At 36.2% G+C, this 22863-nt stretch overlaps 1 protein-coding gene across 4 annotated transcripts in view; it reads left to right on the top strand.

The window, feature by feature from the left end:
- CEP135 (centrosomal protein 135) overlaps positions 1-22863 on the top strand; it is a 70467-nt gene that overhangs the window by 8332 nt on the left and 39272 nt on the right. For 2 of the 4 annotated variants that reach the window (XM_030313834.1, XM_030313835.1), the window contains exons 5-11: positions 1157-1298; positions 3427-3511; positions 7338-7466; positions 9102-9317; positions 12913-12978; positions 15112-15250; positions 18350-18573. In XM_030313834.1, coding sequence (XP_030169694.1) covers positions 1157-1298; positions 3427-3511; positions 7338-7466; positions 9102-9317; positions 12913-12978; positions 15112-15250; positions 18350-18573 — 1001 coding nt within the window. Of the gene's footprint in view, positions 1-1139; positions 1299-3426; positions 3512-7337; positions 7467-9101; positions 9318-12912; positions 12979-15111; positions 15251-18349; positions 18574-22863 lie in introns of all 4 variants that reach the window. The other 2 variants (XM_030313839.1, XM_030313838.1) reach the window with 2 other exon arrangements.

Below are 22863 nucleotides of genomic sequence, written 5' to 3'. Positions count from 1 at the left end.
ACTTGGGATTCTCTCTCTCTCCCTCTCTCTGCCCCTCCTCCATTCACATGCTTGCTCTCTTGCTCTTTCTCTCAAAATAAATAAATAAACTTAAAAAAAAAAAAAAAAAAGAAGTGTGGTCCTAGATGAAGATTTGAATTTGGGAGTCATTGGATTATCATGGGAATTGAAGCTATGGATGTAATTGGAATTAGCTAGTGAGATTGTATAGACTGGGAAGAGAGGAGAACCAAAGACAGACCCTAGGGAAGTTGGCATTTAACTTCCTTGGACTGTGGAAGGAGAGGGTCTTTGTAAGAAGCTGAGAAGGAGCAACCAAGGAGAAAAACCAGGAGGTAAGGGAAGGAGATAATGGTTTGCCTTGTATAGGTGTGTAACTAGAAACAAGTCATTTAAATACTTTTGACCCAGTTTCTTCATCCTCAAAATGAGGTAAGTGCATACAAAATTTGTTAGGATTCTAACGAAGACAAGGTTGTGGATTGTGTTTGTTCTTCCTGACGATAGATTTGTCTTTCAAGTGCATGTCTAATCTTGGCCAGATGCTGACAAAGGTAAACTATCCATTTAATTTGGACCAAGACAGTATGTATCTACCCATAAAAAGAAATTACTCCTGCTAGTTTCAAGGATAATTAAGTAGACATTTCCCACTAATTCAGGTTGTAGCATCATTTTATATTATAGATGACTTTTATTATATACTAATTTTGCTACATAAAGTTTCTCTTATCTGCTCTTTTGGCATTGCTTAATAAACATTTCTGTTTTAGTTATTACTTCCCTAAGCTTCTCATTTGATAGTTTTCTGCTGGTGATGATTTCTTGAGCTCATAATAGGAAATACCACAGGGCACACTCAACTTTTAATCTTGCCAAAGTCTTGTCCCCATCTAGTGGAGGAATAGATTAAATCTGGGTATATGTACCAAGCATGCAGAAAATAAAACTTGTCTTATAACCATGTCTTGTTGAGGTTTTCAGGAATGCATTGTATAGTTAAAGATCAGGGTGTGAGGGGGGGAGATAGTTTACTGCTAGGTTTTATGAGCTAGAGGCATACTTTATAACAAAAAGCCTAACCTTCTGGAATATTTAATTTTAAGACAGTGTTTTGTTTCTTTTAAATGTTTTTGAAGTACACATTTGTTTTTAGGTGGCAAGAAAAGAAGTATTGCTTTCAGGCGCCAGCGTATGCAGATAGACGAACCAGTCCCTCCCTCCGAAGTCAGTTCATATCCAGTTCCTCAGCCAGATGACCCTTACATTGCAGACCTCCTGCAAGTGGCTGATAACAGGTGCATTAAATAATTTTTTGCTAGTTTCAGTTAATCAACTTGATTATAAGTTTCTCGATATAGGGCTTCAGTCTTCTTGACTGTTGTATCTCCAGGGCCTACCACAGAATTTTGTATAAGCACTCAAGAAGTACTTTCTGAATGTATCTTCAATATAGAATGTTTTTACTTGTTTTGAAACTTTGATCTCAAACAGATCATAAATCTGATGTTTCTGTTCATATCTGCTTTAAAATAATTTATTGCCATCTAGAACCTATTTTAGTAGCATTGCTTTAATATTTAGTTTCATTGCCCAATTCATCTTTTACAGGACTCTATTCAGATTATGTCAAATGCCAACGAACCTGAATAGATTTGTAACTGGCTTTGACATTTTTGCTTCATGATTCTCTAACTCTATGTACTTGTTTTTCCTTATATTGGAATCAGATATAAATTCCATTTTAATTGAAACTTCATTAAACTCCGAGAAAAACACAATGTAAGTGTTTTGGGGATGTAAAGATGAGTAAGATAGCATTGCTTTTGAGAAGCTTATATTCTAACAGTAAAAATGAGACAAGAGAAATACATAGAATGCCATTAAGAAAATTATAAGGGGTTCATAGGAGCAAGAGAACACTAGTGACAGCCTCTATGGTCATAGCTGGAGACACATTCTAAAATACGTACTATACTAGTAGAAATGGTTAGTGCAGATAACTTTATTTTTTAGATTATGTAAAAAGTATGCAGGAGTTTTTTCACTTTATTAATCTCAATATAACAATCCAAAGGAACATTACTTGAGGTACTAATTAGGATCTCTTAGTTATTCTTATGCAGTGCTACATAACTATAATTATCTGACCTTAGCTGTGTAGTATTTTGTGTTTTGTTTTTCTGTTACAGTTGTAACCTAGGACTTCCCAGACAACCTGTTAGTATATTTAAGGAGGCTTTTGGTCTGCATATATGTCATTTTCTGTCATTATCTTTTCTCCTTAAAACGTTTCTTTTCTATCAAACCATCATGGGTGGCATTAGTCTCTTAAACATCTTGTTTGTTTTCATTTGCACGTATACATAGCTTGTATGCAGAGTCATTCATGTGCATATATATGAGTGCAGTTGCATATATACTCTTATAAACCTAGATAAGCAGGAAATGTTGGTTCCAGTAACAGCAGGGACAGGGTATGTCCAGCCTCACTGACTCTACTCCATGGAAAATCTCTCTTAAAAGCAGAACTGGCTTCAGGCTTTATTTTTGCAGTATGAAAGTGGTTATGTCATATTTATGTTAATGTTTGGCAAAGTTTGATATGGTACAAATACATTTGAGCAGTTGTACAATTCAGATAATTTAGACAAATCTTGATTTTGTTAGAATTAACAAGTTCCAGAAAGCAGTAGGTTTTTGCTGTAGATACTTGGTAAATTGTAGTATTTCTCAATATTTTTCTTCTCCAGGATTGCAGGGTAGTTCATTAGAAAATACAGGGTCATTCAGAAAACACACTTTGATCCCTTATTTCACTTAATAATATTGTGAATTCTGGACTACACCGTCTAGTTTCTTGAACCTAAGAATTGACAGCAGTACCTCGAAGAGTTTTGTTGTTCTTTGTTTTTTTTTTTTAATGTTTGTTTATTTTTGAAAGAGAGAGAGAAACAGAGACAGAGTGTGACCCAGGGAGGGCAGAGAGAGGAGGAGACACAGAATCCAGAGCAGGCTACAGGCTCTGAGCTGTTAGCACAGAGCCCCGACGCAGGGCTCCAACCCATAGACCCAGACCACGAGATCATGACCTGAGCTGAAGTCAGACGCCCAACTTACTGAGCCACCAAGGCGTGCCCCTCAAAGAGTTTTAAGGATCAAAATGCAATAGTAGGCATAATGTATCTGGTTACAAATTATTTACCGCTCAGGATTTTTTTATCCATTCTTAGAATATAAAATTAAATCTGCAAGATAAATGTTACTCTGATTATATTGTGCTTGGGAACCCTTTGGCACAGCACTTCATACTTTACTGAGAAATAGAAAGTAGAGAATTTATAGGACAACACATCTAGTTTCATTTCTTGTTATTTTGTATTTCTCAACAAAACTATATTGGCACTAGTTATAAATGTGTTTCAGAATTCAAGAACTTCAAGAGGAAGTCCACCAGTTACAAGAAAAGTTAGCAATGATGGAAAGTGAACTGCGAGATTATAACCAGCAGGTAGGATTTTTATATACTTGCATAGTAGGGATGCATGGTCGCCTTGTTGGGATGGGTATGCTATGATTGTAAATAAAATTGGGTTATATTTGGGATTATTGATACTGAGTTTGTATACAGCTTTTATCTTTTCTACCAGCTTCTTAATAAAGATAGTAGCTGGAGTAGCTTAGATGGCTTTAGAGCAAACAGTCCAGTCCCTTCATTATGCATTGAGGTAAATAGCAGTTTTTTGTTTTTTTTTTTTCTTCTGGTGAGTCATCTATCTCCCCAAATATCTTAATTATATTACTTGTTTCCATCTTGGGAGGTATTTTATTGAAGTGTATTATGCTTTAAAGTGGTATCTTAAATAACTTTTTTGCTCTTACTGTAGATTTTGTCATCTTGAACAGAAGTCTTTTTGAGAGTGGTACCATATTTTTTGTTGTGTATTCTCTGTAAGAACTAGTAAAATAATTCTCTGAAGAAGTAGGGGAATTGATATAATATGCAGGGTTAGATCATAACCATAATAAGCTTTGTTCTTTTATACCTTCTGTTGGTATTTTGGCAAATTCTGATTTGTATAACTACAGCTTTCTTTCTTAATATGCTTACTGAAGCTTAAATTGGGTAACATGTTTTTCATTTTCTGCACATGACTATTTTTTTGGAGTGAAGTGATCTGCACATACAAATATAAATGTAACTTACGTGTTGGTGTAACTGTGAAGTTTATAAAGTACTTTGAAGATTATTCAGATAAAAATGGAGTAAAAGGATTGTGATAATGTCAACCAAAAAACTTAACTATATGGAGATTGAAAATATCAAATATGCACAAGTTGAATGTTGTTATTTTTTAATTTATAATCACACTTCATCACATTTTTTTCCAAGTACTTCATGAACATAAGCTGACTAGTCTTTACCATCTTTGTGAGGTGGCTGAGGTGTTTGGAGAAAATAGCCCGACCATTCTGATTGAAACCATCAATTTATTGTGGTTATCAATCTTAGTTGAATCCACTCAGCTGCCTGTCTTCTTTTTTTTTTTTTTTTTGCTTGAGTTTGTTCTATTTTTCTCAGTCTATGTTCCAAATGTTGCTGTTCTCCTCAAGCTCTTTCACCAACCTATAATAAATACCCTTGTTGTCAAGATACCACCTTGTCTCAACTTCCTATCTCTACATTTAAATTTAACAATGTTAGGGCACCTGGGTGGCTCAGTTGATTTAGTGTCCAACTCTTGATTTCAGCTCAGGTCATGACGTCACAGTTTCTGGGTTTGAACCCCGCATTGGGCTCTGTGCTGATAGCGTGGAACCTGCTTAGAATTCTCTATTTCTGCCCCTCCCTGCTCACATTTTCTCCCCCCCCCCACCAAAAAATAAATAAATAAACACTTTTAAAAAATAAAATCATCAGCATTCACACTCAGGCTCTCCAGACTTAATGAGTAGTGTGGTGTTCTTCCTGTTCTACCTGTGTGTGTGGCTCTATTCCCTCCCTTCTTACTTGCTTTAATCGATTTTTCTTTTTCTTTTCTTTTTTTTTTTTTTTTTAACAAACTCATATATGGCCACTTTATAACTAGTAATGCTTTAAATCTTCCTAACAGTCCTAGAGGGAGGTGCTATCATGGTCATTGCTAACATCCCTTAAAAAGATCGTTTTTAGAGGTGCCTGAGTGGCTCAGTTGGTTAAGTGTCCAACTCTTGATTTTGACTAAGGTCATGATCTCCTGGTTTGTGAGTTTGAGCTCCACATTGGGCTCTGCACTAGCAGTGCAGAGCCTGCTTGGGATTCTGTTTCTCCCTCTCTCTCTCTGCCCCTGCCCATTCATGCTCTTTCTGTCCCTCAAAATAAATAACTTAAACATTAATAATAATAAAAATTTTTGAAAAAAGATCTCCTTTATTTAACTCTTGCTAAAGCCCCTCTTGTTAATGCCCCTCTTGCTAATGCTCTCTCCTCCCTCATGTAAACTTCTCTAAAGAGTATCTTACTCTTCTGTCTCTACTTCTTCACCTCTGGCTCTCCTGTTGCCTTCTGGCTTCTGCTTCCCATTACATAAATGGGTTTAGTAATGACATCAGTGACGTTAATTGCTAGATCCAAAAGGATACTTTTAGTCTCCATTTCCTTGACCCCTTTATAGTATTTGGCATTATTGATAATTTCTCTTTGAAACCATCCCATGACTCATTTTCTTTCAGTTTCCCCTTTTTTAAAAATCTCTTATAATTTCTTCTTTGCTTTTTCCCTCTGCCCTTTCCCTGAAATATTACTGTTTTTCAGGATTCTGTCTTTGACTCCTTTCCCTGTATATTTTCTCAGAAGGTCTCATTTACTCTCTTAAAATATTCTCTGTATGTTGATGACTTCCCAGTCTTTCTGGCTCCAATCTCTGCAGAGGTCCAGACCCGTATGTTCAATTTTATACTGGGCATTTCCACTTGGATGAAAGCTGTTTGTACCATATGCCTGGTACTGAACTTGTTATCTTCTGCCTCAACTCTTGTTTTTTTTCCCCTATATTCTCTATGTTCGTTGGTGGCATCACCATCTGCCCAAGCCAACATTCTGTAGTCTTTCTAGATCTCCTTCTCTTCCCTTCACATACCACTCACCAAATTCTGTCACTTCTATGTACTTTGTAAACTTACTTCTTCTGCTCATCTCACTGTTCTATTTTAAACCTTATTCATCTCTCATTCATTCCTCCAATAGGTCTCCCTACCTCTGATTTTATTCTTACTCATCTTTTAGTGCAGAGCAATCTTTCTCCTTAGCAAAGTATTCAGTACTTAATCATAATTAGTTCCTGACTGATTCTTCAGACCCAACCATAAGTTCCCTTGTATATTCAGTCTTACCGAGCCATTTCTGCTCCTTCAATCATACCATGTGGCTTTATGTTTCTGTGTCACTGCCTGGAACATTCCTCCTTTCTTCTTTCTCTTCATAGCATAATTTATAACCTTTTTGGGCATATGTATTTGATAAAGCCTTCACTAATTTCCATAGGCATATGGGTATATCATGGAGAGTAAATCGGTTTATTCCCTTAATCACTTTGGTGTCATATATCTATTTATTCTACCACTGAACAACATACTACAGCAATTATTGACTTACTTGCTAGTTTTCTTGGTAAAGCTGTGTTCCTGAAAGTTAGAAATCATGTTTTATTCATCTTCATATACCTAGAATTGTGCTCAATATTGTTGAATTGAGTGCTTGGTTTTAGCTTTCAGTGTTTTTGAAAAAACACTGCAAATGTGTACATCCATTTTTCCAAATTCATGCATGTAAGTGTGATTTCATGGTTGATAGTGATCTCTGTGATTTTGTGTGTGTTGTTTTCTAAATAATAATTAAATTCACCCCAACTTCCTATCCTTTTTAATATTGAGTTTCAGTAGTAATTCTTTCTGTTCTACATTTATTCATTTATTCTACATTTATTCCACTAGGCACTGAAGTCACTCAGACTCCATTCTAGTACTCAATCATTTCTTTTTATATCAATATTGCCTAATCTTGGAGGAGGGGGGGAAAAACCAAAAAATTAAAATTAATTAGGAAAAATCTATTCAATAGAAATACTTACGAAAACTTTGTTGACATTCTTATTTTGACATTTTTCTCTGTTTATTTTTGCTCTGTGTGTATGCATTTTATAATCCCATATTGGTGTGGATACATGTATGAGTGTTAATCTCTTATATACATTGTGAAGCATAAGAGAAATGGAAGTATATCCAAGTAAGTGTCCAGTGTTAATTATTTCAGTTTAAAGCAAATTTTTTAAAATTATAGCGTGACTTTATGTCTTCAGATTGAGCTAAGAGAACGAGAGATAGAACGACTATCAGTTGCATTGGACAGTGGCCGTTCCCCTGATGTCCTCTCTCTGGAGACTAGAAACAAAACCAATGAAAAGCTTATTGCTCATTTAAATGTTCAGGTAATGACATTTATAATTATTTCACCGAGTATATACAATCGTTAAGTGTTTGTAACAGTTCATTGATTTGTAAAAGTAACAGAGTTGTTTACCAGTTATACAGTGGGAAAAATTTGATAGAGCCAAACTATCCAGAAATAGGATGCAACTATTGAAAAATCATGTTTTAAAAAGATAGTTAATGAGGCAGAAAGATATATACACCATAATGTTAAATATTTAAAAGGAGAATAGGGATACCTGAGTGGCTCAGTTGGTTAAGCATCTGACTCTTGATTTCAGCTCAGGTCATGATCTCATGGTTCGTAAGTTTGAACCTGCTTGGGATTCTTTCTCTCTCCCTCTCTCTCTGCCCTTCCCCAGCTAGCACACTCTCTCGTTCTCTCAAAATAAATAAACATTAAAAAAAAATTAGAGGAGGAGAATAAACCGTAGACACAATGGGATCTTCAGTTTGCTTTTTAAAAATGTGCGTATGAACTTAGAGAAAACACTGGAAGAGAATACACTAAAATATACGAACAGCTTATCTTTGTGTGATGAGATATTCTTTTTTATTTTCTTTGTTTTCAAAGTTTTTGTATTTCTTTTATAATATCAAAAAGATTTGTAGAAAGAAATCCAAAAAATTAAACATGTAATTGATTCCCTTGCCATGTGTCTGACCTAGGAGTAAAAGAACAGGAGAGTCCCATAAAGCATGTTACATCACCTTTAGAAATTTAGACATGTCATTGCTGACTGGACCAGAACCAGAATAGTAAGTCACGAATATCTATAGTAGCCCTAGAGCAGTGCTGTCCAATACAAATATGATATGAGCCACATATGTAATTTAAAATTTTCTGGGAGCGCCTGGGTGGCTCAGTTGGTTTAAGCATCCAGCTTCAGCTCAGGTCATGATCTCATGGTCCATGGGTTCGAATCCTATGTCAGGCTCTGTGCTGACAGCTCAGAGCCTGGAGCCTGCTTCGGATTCTGGGTCTCCCTCTCTCTCTGCCCCTCCTCTGCTTGCATTCTGTCTGTGTGTCTCTCAAAAATAAACATTAAAAATTTTTTTTTTAATTTTCTAGTAACCAGATTAAAATAAAATAAAAAAGAAACAGATGAAATTAATTTTAATAATGTATTTACCTCAGTATATCCAAAATATAATTGCAGTGTGTAATTGTTGTAAAATGTTGATGTTGACATATTTTCCTTTTTTTCTTTTTTGTACCAAGTCTTTGAAATCTTGCGTATGTTTTACATTTATAGCACACCTCAGTTTGGACTAGCTCTACAGAATGCACATGTGGGTGCTGGTGGCTACTATATTGGACAGCACAGTCCAGAGTGATATTATCATTGTAGTGATATACTTGTCATAATGGTAGAACTCTCTGTTGGGAAAAAGTTCACACAAATTTTTTACTTTTCCTTCCATGCTTAAAAGTTGAATGCCAATGGCTATATATTTTTGTTAAACCACACATTGTCAGTTTTGTGAATCAACAGTGTAAGATTGCAAATGTAAAATACCTCTGGTTTAATTTTCAGTATTTTAAAAAATAGAGTATTTTGAAGTATTTTGAAAGTTGAGTATTTAGGATAATTTTCCAATTCATATACCTGTTAATTACAAATTCAATTTAGGTTGACTTTCTTCAGCAAGCTAATAAAGACCTGGAGAAGCATATACAGGAGCTTATGGAAACCAAGGAAACCGTAACTACTGAAGTTGTTAATTTAAGTAACAAAAATGAAAAACTCTGCCAAGAATTAACCGAAATAGACCAGTTAGCACAGCAGTTGGAAAGACATAAAGAAGAAGTGCTTGAGACTGCTGATAAAGAACTTGGGGAAGCAAAGGTATGTCTAGGTTGTGGGAGCATTTCTTAATTCTTCTAGAACATAGTGAGTTTAAGCCCTTTGATATCTGATTGGGTCTTTTGGTTTGGTTGTTTTGTAATTCAGGTTTTTCTGCTGTTTAAATTTGGGTGTGTTTCTGAAACACGCTTTTTCTCAGGCTAGCTCTCCAGACTGTCCTTTTTTCCTTCAAGATTTTCATCTCTGTTCTTTTATCTCTGTGTTGTGAGTGAGCTTTGGAAGTTTGTCCTCTATGTCATTTTGTGCTCATGAACCCTTTAAAAGTATTTTTTGAACAGTGTATATCCTTGCACATTTTAAGTTGGTAGCTAACATTTTTCATCTTTAAGTTTAAATAAATACGAAAGGGGGCAGCTGGCTGGTGCAGTGGAAGAGCATGCAACTCTTGATCTCAGGGTTGTGAGTTCAAGCCCCACATTGGGTGTAGAGATTACTTAAAAATAAAATCTTTAAAAATAGTAATTAATAAACAGATTAAATAGATACAAAGAATGTAATTTCCAACCTACCGATCTCTTAAAACTGTTACATTGTTCTTTTAAATATAGCTAGTAGAATCTAAATGTCCCTTTCTTCTTGAAATCTCCAGTTTTATCCTCTTTTAACATATTTATGCTTGAATATCTTTTCATGATCACCCTATCAAACATCTCTGTAATAAAAAAATACATGAATTGAAATATTTTATTTTATTTATTGACATTTTTTATTTTTAAAAGTGTCCTTTGACTACAAGGTTCAAAGTGTTAACATTTTCCTCCGAATAGTGCTATCATTATAATTATCAGTAATCAATGGATCAGAGTGACAAATACAAACAAATGTTGATAAATACATACTAAATCAAAAAGTAAAATTTTATTGGAAATACATGTCTTAATAAGATATGTCTTATTAATACATGTCTTAATAAATATGTATCTTTTATAAATTTCAGATTATCTTTTTGCCTGATGCTTCAAAAGTTTTTCATATTTTGAGACAGTGTGATATTAGATGCATCCTTTTGCTTTAAAAAGTGGGAGAGAGGGTGTCTGGGTGGTTCAGTCAGTTAAGTGTCCAACTGTTTGGTTTTGGCACAGGTCATGATCTCACAGTTTGTGAGTTCGAGCCCTGCATTGGGCTCTGTGCTGGCAATGCGGAGCCTGCTTAGGGTTCTCTCTCTCGCTCTCTCTGCCCTTCCCACTTGTGCATATGCATGTAAGTTCTCTATCTCTCAAAATAAATAAATAAAAGTTTAAAAAATAGTGGGAGAAAAACAGTTGAGAGGAAAAGTGGGAGAGGAGAACTCATGAGATACCTAGACCACATGCAGGTTGTCAGGTAGATAATTCTTGAAAAGGATTGTATATCCAGATATGGATACACTAAAACTACATGTATACAGTAGTTTTACATAATACTTGGGAAGTCTTCATGTTACCTTAGGAATGGGTATATAATCTAGTTTGAGGACCAGTATGCTACATCACTGAGTCAATTTTATGCAGTGTCATATCCACTAATTAGTAGATTAAAAGGAACATACTTCGGTGCGCCTGGGTGGCGCAGTCGGTTAAGCGTCCGACTTCAGCCAGGTCACGATCTCGCGGTCCGGGAGTTCGAGCCCCGCATCAGGCTCTGGGCTGATGGCTCAGAGCCTGGAGCCTGTTTCCGATTCTGTGTCTCCCTCTCTCTCTGCCCCTCCCCCGTTCATGCTCTGTCTCTCTCTGTCCCAAAAATGAATAAACTTTGAAAAAAAAAAAAAAAAAAAAAAAAGGAACATACTTCAACATAATGAAGGCCATATATGAAAAGCCCACAGTTCATGTCATACCCTGTGGTGAAGATTGGAAGCTTTTCCTCTAGGATCAGGAACAATGCAAGGATGCCTATTCTCACCAGTTCTGTTCAACGTAGTACTAGCCAAAGCAGTTAGGTAAGAGAAAGAAAAGGCATCCAAATTGGAAAGAAAGAAATAAAATTATGTTTCTGTGTGACATGATCTTATATGTAGAAAATCCTAAAGATTTCACAAAAACTTGAACTAATAAATTCAACAAAGTTGCAGGATACAAAATGCACAAAAATCAGGTGTGTTTTGATATGCCAATAATTAAAATCCAAAAGGAAATTAATAAAATAATCTCATTTGCAATATCATCAGAAAGAATAAAATACTTAGGAATAAACTTACCTGAGAAGGTAAAAAACATTGCTGAAAAGAATCAAAGAAGACAGAAATAAATGGAAAGACATCCTATGTTCATGGATCGGAGGACTTAGTACCCAAAGCAATCTACAGATTCAGTACAATCCCTATCCAAATCCCAATGGCATTTTTTTTTATGGAAACAGAAAAAGATTATAAAATTATAAAATCTCAAGGGACCCAGAATTTCCAAAAGAGTCTTGAAAATGAAGAATATAGGGGCTCCTGTCTGGCCCAGTTGGAAGAGCCCGTGACTCTTGATCTCCAGATCATGAGTTTGAGCCCCACATTGGGTGTAGAAATTACTAAAAAAAAATAAACTTAGAAAATGAAGAATATAGTGTAGTTTTAATTTTGTTTTTGTGATTCATGTTTCATTGCAACAGTCCTGTATCTCATTCCTCTCTTTCTACCTCCTTTTGCATCTTCTATGCTCATGCACACAACATACTGAATATAGCTTCTCAGGTCCCATTGGCATTGGTCAAGAATGATAGCTTGGCTCACAAAAGATTCCTTTTGGGTCAAAATATTTTAACATTGGCATTCAGTGCTCTCGCTCTCATTGGTAGTTGCAGGTGGAAAGATAGGAAAATTAGGAAATGATGGTGCCATAAAGAACCCAAAAATTACGGTTCAAGGAAGACCCTACAAGCATGTAGGCAAAATATTTTTTAAGTGGTCGTCTTGTTTTAGATGTTATAAATGGCTCCCTATAAGCATTCAGGATACCAAGAAATTAAAGAGAAGCCTGAATGTTGTCTCCTCTTCACTGAAATTGAGGCTTAAAACGGCTAGAGCCTCAGGGCGCCTGGGTGGCTCAGTCAGTTAAACGTCTGACTTTGTCTCAGGTCATGATCTCAGTTTGGTTCACAGGTTCGAGTCCTGCATCGGGCTCTGTGCTGACAGCTCAGAGTCTGGAGCCTGCTTCGGATTCTCTGTCTCCCTCTCTCTCTGCCCCTCCCCTGCTCACCCTCTCTCTGTCTCTCAAAAATAAATAAACGTTAAAAAAATTGAAAAAAAAAGTAAAACAGCTAAAGCCTCTGGGCACATGGAGTGGTTCAGTCGGTTAAGCCTTTGACTCTTGATTTTGGCTCAAGTGATGATCTCATGATTAGTGAGATAAAAGCCCTGTGTCAGACGCTGTGCTGTGCTGACAGCATGGAGTCAGCTTGGAATATATTCTCTCTCTCTCTCTCTCTCTCTCTCTCTCTCTCTCTCTCTCTCTCAAAATAAATAAACTTTAAAACAAAACAACAACAAACAGCTAAATCTCCCTGGTGAGAAGGATGACTACTTGAGAAATGATGGTCTTATTTGCAGTGTGACTTAGTGATAAGTATTCTTGACTTTCAGGTCTGTACTTAGTAAGTTTTTTATTCCTAGAAAGAGATTAAAAGAAAGCTTTCTGAAATGCGGGATCTTGAAGAAACAATGGCAAAACTTCAACTGGTAAGTAGTTATGTTGAATTGCCAGAACTTTTGGTAATAAAATTTGTGTGCTTTATATTGCATATATTTTTTAATTGAGATGTAATTTACACATTATATTCACTCTAGTAACAACATTTTCATCACTCCAAAAAGAAATGTCATACCCATTAGCAGTCACTCCCATGTTCCTCTGTTCAACCTCTGGTAACTACGAATCTACCTCTATTTCTATAGATTTGCCTATTCTGGACAGTTTATATAAGTGGAATCATACAATATATGGCCATTTGTGTTTGGCTTCCTTCAGTTAGCACAGTGTTTTCAAGGTTCATGCTTGTAGCAAGTACTTCCTTTTTATGGCTGAGTCATATTCTTTTGAATGGATATATTTAATTTTGTTTATATTTTTGTAATTCTTTAATTTCATATATAGTAGATTGCAAGTTAAATTCAAATTTGGAAAACCTGTTAGGAATACTCTTTTAACTACTTCAGGACTTGTCAGTTTAGTAATATTAAGACTAGAAATTGATAATTACTTAAAACATTGTTGACTTTTATTAAAGTACTCAGTCTTGGGGTGCCTGGCTGGCTCAGTCAGTGGAGCATGCGACTCTTGATTGTGGGGCTATGAGTTTGAGCCCTGGTTTGGGTGCAGAGATTACTTAAAAATAAAATTTTAAACAAAAACACTCAGTCCTCTTTTAAAAAGCTTTGTTTAGTATTATAAACCATTTTCCTAGATATTATTTGTTCTGGTAGTCTTCAAATGAAAAAAGTAGTAATCATCCCAGCATAAACCCAGAAATAGCATAAAGTTCTGTAGTCCAGAACGGACAGAATGTCTTGCTTACAGGTGGAAGGTCCTGGGTGGTCACCCAAAAGATGATTGGGGATTTTTTTAAATAGCCATTAAATGGGATGAGTTTCTGCTAAGATTAGAAACTGAGACTAATCCAAGTTTTTTCATTCTATATACTCTTTTATATGTATATGTGTGTATATGTATATATACACATGTATATATACACATGTATATATACACATATACACATATACATATGTATATACATATACACACACACACACACGTATATATACATACAGACACATATTTCTCATATATACAGTGTAGCAGCAATGTTCTGGTGGCTTAAAGCAAATTAGAAAATGAAACTCCCCTCCCACCCCACCCCCCATGGAGCCATTGTGATATGCTGGCACATTGTAGGTGCTTGAATACTTGTTGATTTTTATGTGCTCACTGTGAATTGCAGTGGCTTCCTTTTTATTCAACTACAGGTATTTAAGTCAATACTGAATAATTGAATTAACTAAACCTGCTAGATGTTGTCTACTCTTGAATCTCAAAGATACTGTGAAATTCTCCCATGAAGTCAATAAACAGAAAGTGGATGTTTTGGTGATTTTTTACTAACAGTGTCATGCAGAGATTTTTGCTTTTGTTCACTACTGTTGTATATACACTATAAACAGTCAAATGTGATTCATAATGCTTGTCTGAGAATTCTGACCAAGTTTCAGTAGTATTGGCTGACAGTAAGATGCTGTAGTTATTTTCTGACCTTTTTTATTTTTTCCATTAGTACTATATTATATATTTTTAAGGTAAATATTAATGAAATTAATAGCTAACATTTATTAAGCATTTTCCATGTGCTAGACACTGTGCAGAGTGCTTCATAGCCTTAGTTCCATCCTCACAAGTGAATCTTTGGTGTCCAAGTACTGATCTTATCCCCACTGTGCAGATGAGGCAAAGAGAATGACCAGCATAATTACTGAGACATATGATAGTCTTAGAGCACTGTGTCTTTGTTCTGCCTTCCTTTAAAAATAAAGTTTTAAAACTTTTTATTCATTTTAAAAAGTAGGACAGTATGCTGAGCAAATGAAAACAAAATTTAATAACTCTCAGAAAGGAGCACTATTGACATTTGGGTTTTATGATCCTTTTAGCTACAATTGACAATTAACTCTAGTTGAAACCGTATACTTGACTAACTGAAAATGTGTGTCTGTGTGTATGTCAGTTACTCTTAATTTAAGGTACTACTAAATATTTATTTTAAGTGCTATGATATTTTATAAGGTTGTTAGAAATCTTAATTATAGTGTTAAATTTTGCAGGAATTAAACTTATGCCATAAAGAAAAGGAGAGACTGAGTGATGAACTCCTTATAAAATCAGACCTGGAAACTGTTGTTCATCAGCTTGAACAAGAAAAGCAAAGACTTAACAAAAAAATGGAAAGTTTTGCAGTTACAGGTAAAATATAAAATGTTAATAACTTAAAGAGTGATTGTGATTTCCTCCTGAGGCATTATTTTTTCTTAGTAGATTATCTTTCTTTCATTCATTCAATGAATATTTGTGGAGTGCTTGTTATATACCAGAAACCATACTAAGTGCTGTAAATACAGTGAACAATCTCTGTCCCTCAACAACCTTACAGGATTCTTTTATATTTTTGACTAGTTGGCACAAGGAACCCTGCTTGAATATTTTCCAGTAGAAGTATGTCCTTCTTTGAGGCAGATTATAGAATTAGTTAAGACTAAGAGGAAAACTTCTGAAATAGTGAAAAATTGAAGGGCAGAATCTTTATAAGGAAATATATTTGTATCACTTGAAAGAACACATTCATTCTCTTTCTCTCTCTCTCTCTCTCTCTCTCTCTCTCTCTCTCTCTCTCTCTCAGTAGGGTAACAGCACTAAATGAGTTGGTTTAGGAAACACCTAAGAATTCATCCACTCACCCATTCATTCAAAATGTTTATGAGCTTGTTGTGTACCAGGCTGTTTCAGGTACTGGGTATATGATCGTAGTGAACAAAATATACAAGATTCCTGCTTTTGTGGAGCCTTTGTTAGTAGCACATAAATGAAAAAGCCAGTTTGAGATGATAAGGGGTAATAAAATAGGGGGAGATATGCTAGAAATTGACTGGCCCAAGGTCTCAGAGACAAGACACCAGCCAGATGAAAATTTGGGGCAGAGTTTCCCGGGCAGAAGGAATGGCAAGAGCAGAAGCCTGATGCCCTCAAACTCCATGTGTCTTGGAAAGTAAAAGAAAGCCAGTGTGCTATATTAAGAAGAGGCTATATCCTAGGCTCTTTAGCATCCAAGTGGATAATCTATTTGACCCCTTCTCTCCTTACTGGCTGTAAGCCTTGAGCACATTACTTAACCTCTCTATGCCTTAGTTTCCCTGTCTGTGGTGTTAATGATGGTACCTACCCAAAAGATTGTTGTGAGGATTAAATGGGTTAATACATTAAAGTGCTTAGATCTATATACAGAAGTTTGCAGTTTACTTTCTTTTATAGCTAGCCATGACCTGTCATTTCAGTGTGATCTTTCGAATACATGAAACCCCCTATTTCTCTGTTGTGAATGCACCTGCCCTGCCAAAAATCCAGGCACAAGTCAACCAAAATATTTACCCTCTACACATTTACACATGAACAGTTAACCACTGCATGTGTATGCACCAGACGCATCAATAGCACTGTAAATTAGATGGTCCTGAATCTCAGCTGCGCACTCAATGATGTATGGAAATCTCACTCTGTATTTCTTACCACTTGATTTCCTACTCTCTGCAGAGAACATTTCAAATGTTTTCCATTCTCAATAAGGCTGTGACTCTCATTCCACTTCCCATTTTGAGTAGGCAATCTTCAGGTTCCCTAAGAGAATGGAAGCCATCAGGGAAGCCTTCTGTCAGTTTTCTGTCCCCAGATCTTAAACTGTCTGTCATTATCTTCCCTCATGTTACTGTGGAAGTATGTCCCTCTTAGGAAAGGCCACTGCCTCCATCTGTTCTCTGGATCTCTAATTTTAAAACTTTGCATATTAATAGTCTCCTTTCCATAATTTTAGTTTGTTCTGTTTTTGTCCATTGGCATTTAAACATGCTCACCCTGATATGTCTCCTGAGGCAAGCGAAGCAAAAGAAAAAATAAACTATTGGGATTACATCAAAATAAAAAGCTTCTGCATAGCAAAGGAAACAGTCAACAAAACTAAAAGGCAACCTGTGGAATAGAAGATATTTGCAAATGACATATCTGATAGAGTTAGTATTCAAAATATATTAAGAATTGACAAAACTCAACACCCAAAAACCAAATAATCCAGTTAAAAAGTGGGTAGAAGACAGGAATAGACATTTTTCCAAAGAAGACATACAGATGGCAGACAGACACATGAAAAGATGCTCATCAGGAGTGCCTGGGTGGCTCAGTCGGTTAAGTGTCTGTCTGACTTTGGCTCAGGACATGATCTCATGGTTCATGGGTTTGAGCTCCACATCAGGCTCTGCACTGGCATTGTGGAGCCTGCTTGGGATTCTCTCTCTCTCTTATCTCTGTCCCTCCCCCATGTGCATGCACTCTTCTCTCTGTCTCTTTCTCTCAAATAAACTTTTAAAAAAAGAAAAAAGATGCTCATCATCACTTACCATCAAGAAAATGCAAATCAAAACTACAATGAGATATCATCTCACACCTGTCAGAATAGCTGAAATCAACAACACAAGAAACAACGGGGGCTGGCGAGGATGTGGAGAAAGGGGAATCTTCTTGCACTGTTGGTGGGAATGCAAACTGGTACAGCCACTGGAAAATAGTATGGAGTTTCCTCAATGGTTAAAAATAGAACTACCTTATAATCCAGCAATCACACTACTAAGTATTTACCCAGAGAATACAAAAATACTCAAAGGGATACATGTACCCCAATGTTTATAGCAGCATTACTATAATAACCAAATTATGGACAGAACCCAAATGCCCATCGACTGGTGAATGGATGAAGACGAGGTGGTATATCTATACAATGGAATATTAGCCATAAAAAAGAATGAAATCTTGCTGTTTACAACAACATGGGTGGAGCTAGAGAGTATTAAGTGAAATAAGTCAGAAAAACAAATACCATATGATTTCATTCATATGTGGAATTTAAGAAATAAAACAAATGAGCAAAGGGAAAAAGAGAGGCAAACCAAGAAACAGACTCTTGGGGCGCCTGAGTGGCTCAGTCAAAAGAGCATGCAACTCTTGATCTTGAGGTTGTGAGTTCAATTGCCATGTTGGGTGTAGAGATTACTTAAAAGTAAAATCTTTAAAGAAAGAAAAAAGAAACAAACTGATGGTTACCAGAGAGGAGGTGGGTTGGAGAATGGGTGAAATAGGTGATGACGATTAAGGAGTGCACTTGTCATGATGAGCACCAGGTGATATACAAAGATTAATGATTTTTAGTAGCTTGTATTCTAAAACTTATTCGAATAATTCATTTGGCTAATTGTACAATTTATATCCAACACTGTTTTAATATTTAACTACTTGAACTTACAGAAAGAGAACTTACTCTGGAAGTTGAAAGGATGAGGCTAGAACACGGAATAAAACGTCGAGACAAGTCACCCTCTCGTTTAGATACGTTTCTGAAAGGTATAGAAGAAGAACGAGATTTTTATAAGAAAGAGCTGGAAAGACTCCAACATATAATACAGCGAAGATCTTGTTCTACAAATCATTCTACACGTGAAAAAATTCCAATATTTAAAAGACTAGAAAAGGTAATACCTCTTTTTAAAGATGATTAATAGGCAAGAGTGAATTTTTATGAGCCAGCTTTTCTGGTGTTATTATTGTATTAAATATAACTTTATTCACACTTGCTTTTTAAAAGTTTTTCTTAACTTTGATTCTTATTTTCTTACATGACCTATATCCTGTAGGGACACTGCATTTATTAGGAAAACTACTTAAGAACAAAGTATAATGTACTGATTTTTGGAAATTAAGGAAAGATTGAATAGTTCATTAAGGGTGTAGGATAAGTGCATGGACATCTGGGCTTCCAGAAACTGGAACCAGTAATTCATGCTACTGGACATTTCCTTTCTATCCTTTACTCTTGTTATCAGCTGCATTTTCTTTCTCAAAGCAAAGTGGCTTTGTCCACATGGCAGACAACATGGCTTCATACTATTCCCAGCCTTGGACCAGTCAGGAAGGTGGGTCACGTTGTACACACCAGACATCTTCCATGTTAACCATGTAGCAGGACAAGGTAGAGGATGGGAATAAGTGTGGGGCAGATCATCCCATTTGTCTACTACAACCACATTTACAAGTTGCTAGTCTAAAACTAGGTAAAGTTAACCATGTTTCATGAGAGGTTAAAATTGTGTATCTCTCTTTTAGGTCTCAGTTATTTTTAGTGTTTCATGAGTATAATTTGAATTCTTCATTGTTTTTTTTTTGTTTTGTTTTGTTTTTAAGCTTTAGAGCTATAGGAGTCCTGGAGGCTTATGATTCTAACATTATTTACACACTAGATAAAATTAGGGGAAGTTGGGATTAAAGTTAAAACTCAAAACATTTCATTTCAAATGTTTAAAAATATCAAGTCACTGTGACATATACATGAAGATAATAGGTTAAAAAAATTCAGACTTGGCTGGATTTACTTGTTTCATCATCTTTTTCTTGAAGATCCTGTGTCTGTTGTTGAATGGTTTTGGGTTGTTTTATGATTAGACTCTGTTTTTTAACCTTATTGGCTAATGGCTGAATTTGATTTACTGGTGTCAGTAGAAACACTATTCTATGTTATCTGGTACAAGTAGAGGGAACTGGTGGGAAAACACTGTAAGTTAATTTATGTGTTTACTGAGTTGCTTTTTAAGCCCCATATATACTTAGGACTCAGAAAAAATAAATCACTGAATTGATCACCTTCATTATGTAGGAGTATCTTCCTGCAAAATGGTTGATTAGTTTAATCAAGCATTTATTAAATAAAACTGAGTAGGAAAATATCTGAAGGCTTTTAACATAATTATTTGATTTAATTAACTCCTTGATAGGGATTCACAATTGAAAAACAAGAGATACTGGTTTAGGAGAGACTTTTATCACCTTCAACTTATTTTCTTAAAATATTCTAGTGTTAACTGACTCAGATAAAGAATTCATTTTCTAAAGTAGAGTATTCAGAGCATTTTGGAATTCTAATAATAAGTTGCAAGAATGGTAGGGAATTGTGGGTGTGTATGTGAGTAAAATGGGAGGAGGATAAAACAGTTGTGATGCACAGTTCTGTGCATCTGCACCTCAACTTGGGTATTTTCAACATGTTTAGAAACCACATGGCAAACAACAAAGACCTCACTAAAGCTGGATTTGGTACAAGCTTTGAGTTTTCAACTCCTGCTTTATGGCTCACTGTTAGGCACAGTTTCTTGGGATTGCGGTAACTTGGGAAAAAATTGCTATTTTTAATATCAGTGATCTTTGTCAAAAATACACCTGTTGATTCTCTGCTGTCTGCAGGGTGGGCACTGCCTCCTCTCACCTTGTACTCACTATGGTTCCAATTGTGAGTTTTGAGTATATTGGTAGTGGAAAGGGCTTTAGAGTTGGAGGCCTGATAGAAGTTACAACTCTACAGACTGTCTTTATGACCTTGGATAAGTTCCCTCACTTCATGGAACCCCTGTTTCCTGCTTTACAAAGTGGGGAAGTACATCAGGTCTAGATACAAAGTTCGGTTCAGTTGAGCAGACACATACTGAGTGCCAGCTATGAATTAAACACTGGACATGAGATAAAGAAGACATAATTCCTGTGCTCGTAGCATTTAGTATTTTCCATGTGTGCGTATGAGCTTGTGTATGTGTGTGTTAGGAATGATGGAGTGGTATAAGGGCGTTATTAACATTTATGAACACAAATATAAATACCTGCATATTTATGTCCATACAGGATATATTTAGAAAAGAGCTAGAGTTCCTGCTTAAGAAGGCCAGTCAAATGAGTGGATAAAGATGTATACACACGCGCGCACACGCGCGCGCGCGCACACACACACACACACACACACACACACAGAGGAATATTACTCGGCCATCAAAAAGAATGAAATCTTGCCATTTGCAACAACATGGATGGAGCTAGAGTGTATTATGCTAAGTGAAATAAGTCAGAGAAAGACAAATACCATATGATTTCACTCATATGTGGAATTTAGGGAATAAAACAGATGAATATATGGGAAGGAGAAAAAAGGAGAGGGAAGCAAACCATAAAAGACTCTTAACAATAGAGAACAAAGTGAGGGTTGATGGAAGGAAGTGGATGGGAGATGGGCTAAATGGGTGATGGGTATTAAGGAGGGCACTTGTGATGTGCACGGGGTGTCACATGTAAGTGATGAATCACTGAATTCTGCTCCTGAAACCTGTATTACACTATATGTTAACTAATTAGAATTTAAATAAAAAATTTGTGGGAGGGGGAGAAGGCCAGTCACTAATGTTAGAGAATTTATACATTTTACCTGGTACCATGGTAGGCACTGAAGTTATGGTGAGTAAAACCAGATACCTACTATGTCCTTCACAGAGCTTACATTTTAATGGTAAAGATGTACTTTAAACACATAATCATATTAATAACTTTATAAGCTCATTTATAGTGTTAGTGAAGAAAAGATACAAGAAGGTTTCATAATGGTCTGAGAATACATACAGGGAGATCTAAATTAGATTGGAGGGGCACTTGGATGGCCTAGTCAGTTGAGACTCTGACTGACTCTTCATTTCAGCTGAGGTCATGATCCCAGGGTTGTGGGATTAAGCCCCATGTTGGCCTCCATGCTGAGCGTAGAGCCTGCTTAAGATTCTCTCTCTTTCTCCCTCTGCACCTCTCCCCTGCTCATACTGTCTCTCTCTCTAAAATAAAAATAATAATATAAATAAATAAAAAATTTTAGATTGGAGAATCAGAAGATTCCTTAGAGAAAGTCACCGTTAAGCTGAGACCAAGACAGTAATAAAAATCTTTTTTTTTTTTTAATGTCCCAACTTTCTTTATAACCAGACCCCCAGCTCCTACCCCACCCCAGACCTTCACCTGAGCTTTGGGGGAGAAGCTGGATGAGCAGCAACACTTTTGCCAAGCCCAGAGCTCAGAGAGATATGCAGAGTGAGCCCCTCACTTCTGGGCTTTTGCCCTAGCCCGCTGAATTTTGTTGGCCGTGGCCCCATCTGTGGCTCTAGTGCAGTGAGACAATACAAGGCTCAGCTCTGCTTCTTTCTAGTGCTCAATGACCACATCTGCAGAACTGTCAATCTTTATTCACAGAGTTCTCCTTTTTTAAAATCTATGTAAACTACCTCCTTTCTGTAAGATATTTTTATGTAGATATGGTTAGGTTACAGAGTTTCTCTTATACTTATCTAAGCCTTAATTAAGCCCTCAAACCCTAATCTGCTTTTGTCCTGTAAAATGTCTTGTCTTTTAAGTGTCCAGATAGTTAATCTCATCCATTATCCCTTGATTTTGCTTGTTTAACCAAAAGGATAACTTATTTCCAAGTGGCAGGTTAGGGGTACTTACAGATACCAAGTCTACATTGGACATGGTTATGTGCACGGTAGATAGTGAGTGACATAGATCAGAATGCTTTCCAGTGTACCTGATTATCAGATTATCCCTACGTGGGGCTTCTGCAATTAGTACCTAAATGCTAAGATATCTTAGATCCCAGGTCAACATTTATCACCTTTATTTTCCACAATAGTGAAGATAGTGGGTCTTTTGCATTGGACTAGAATAATAGGCATAATCCTGTTTTAGAAATGTTAGAAGTAGTTGCTTATTTGGTGAACATCCTTAATGTATACTCCTCGGTAGAAATATTTATATTTATCTCATTGCAAAAATAGACCTCACATAGGTTGGGGCTGGGACAGGTGGGGCGGTTGGTGTGGCTGGGAAATTGATCTTACATTCAGTAAAAAAAAACAAAACAAGGGGCGCCTGGGTGGCGCAGTCGGTTAAGCGTCCGACTTCAGCCA

Source organism: Lynx canadensis, chromosome B1, assembly GCF_007474595.2.
Source record: "Lynx canadensis isolate LIC74 chromosome B1, mLynCan4.pri.v2, whole genome shotgun sequence".
Taxonomy (NCBI): domain Eukaryota; kingdom Metazoa; phylum Chordata; class Mammalia; order Carnivora; family Felidae; genus Lynx; species Lynx canadensis.
This window is presented reverse-complemented; position numbering and strand designations above follow the sequence as displayed.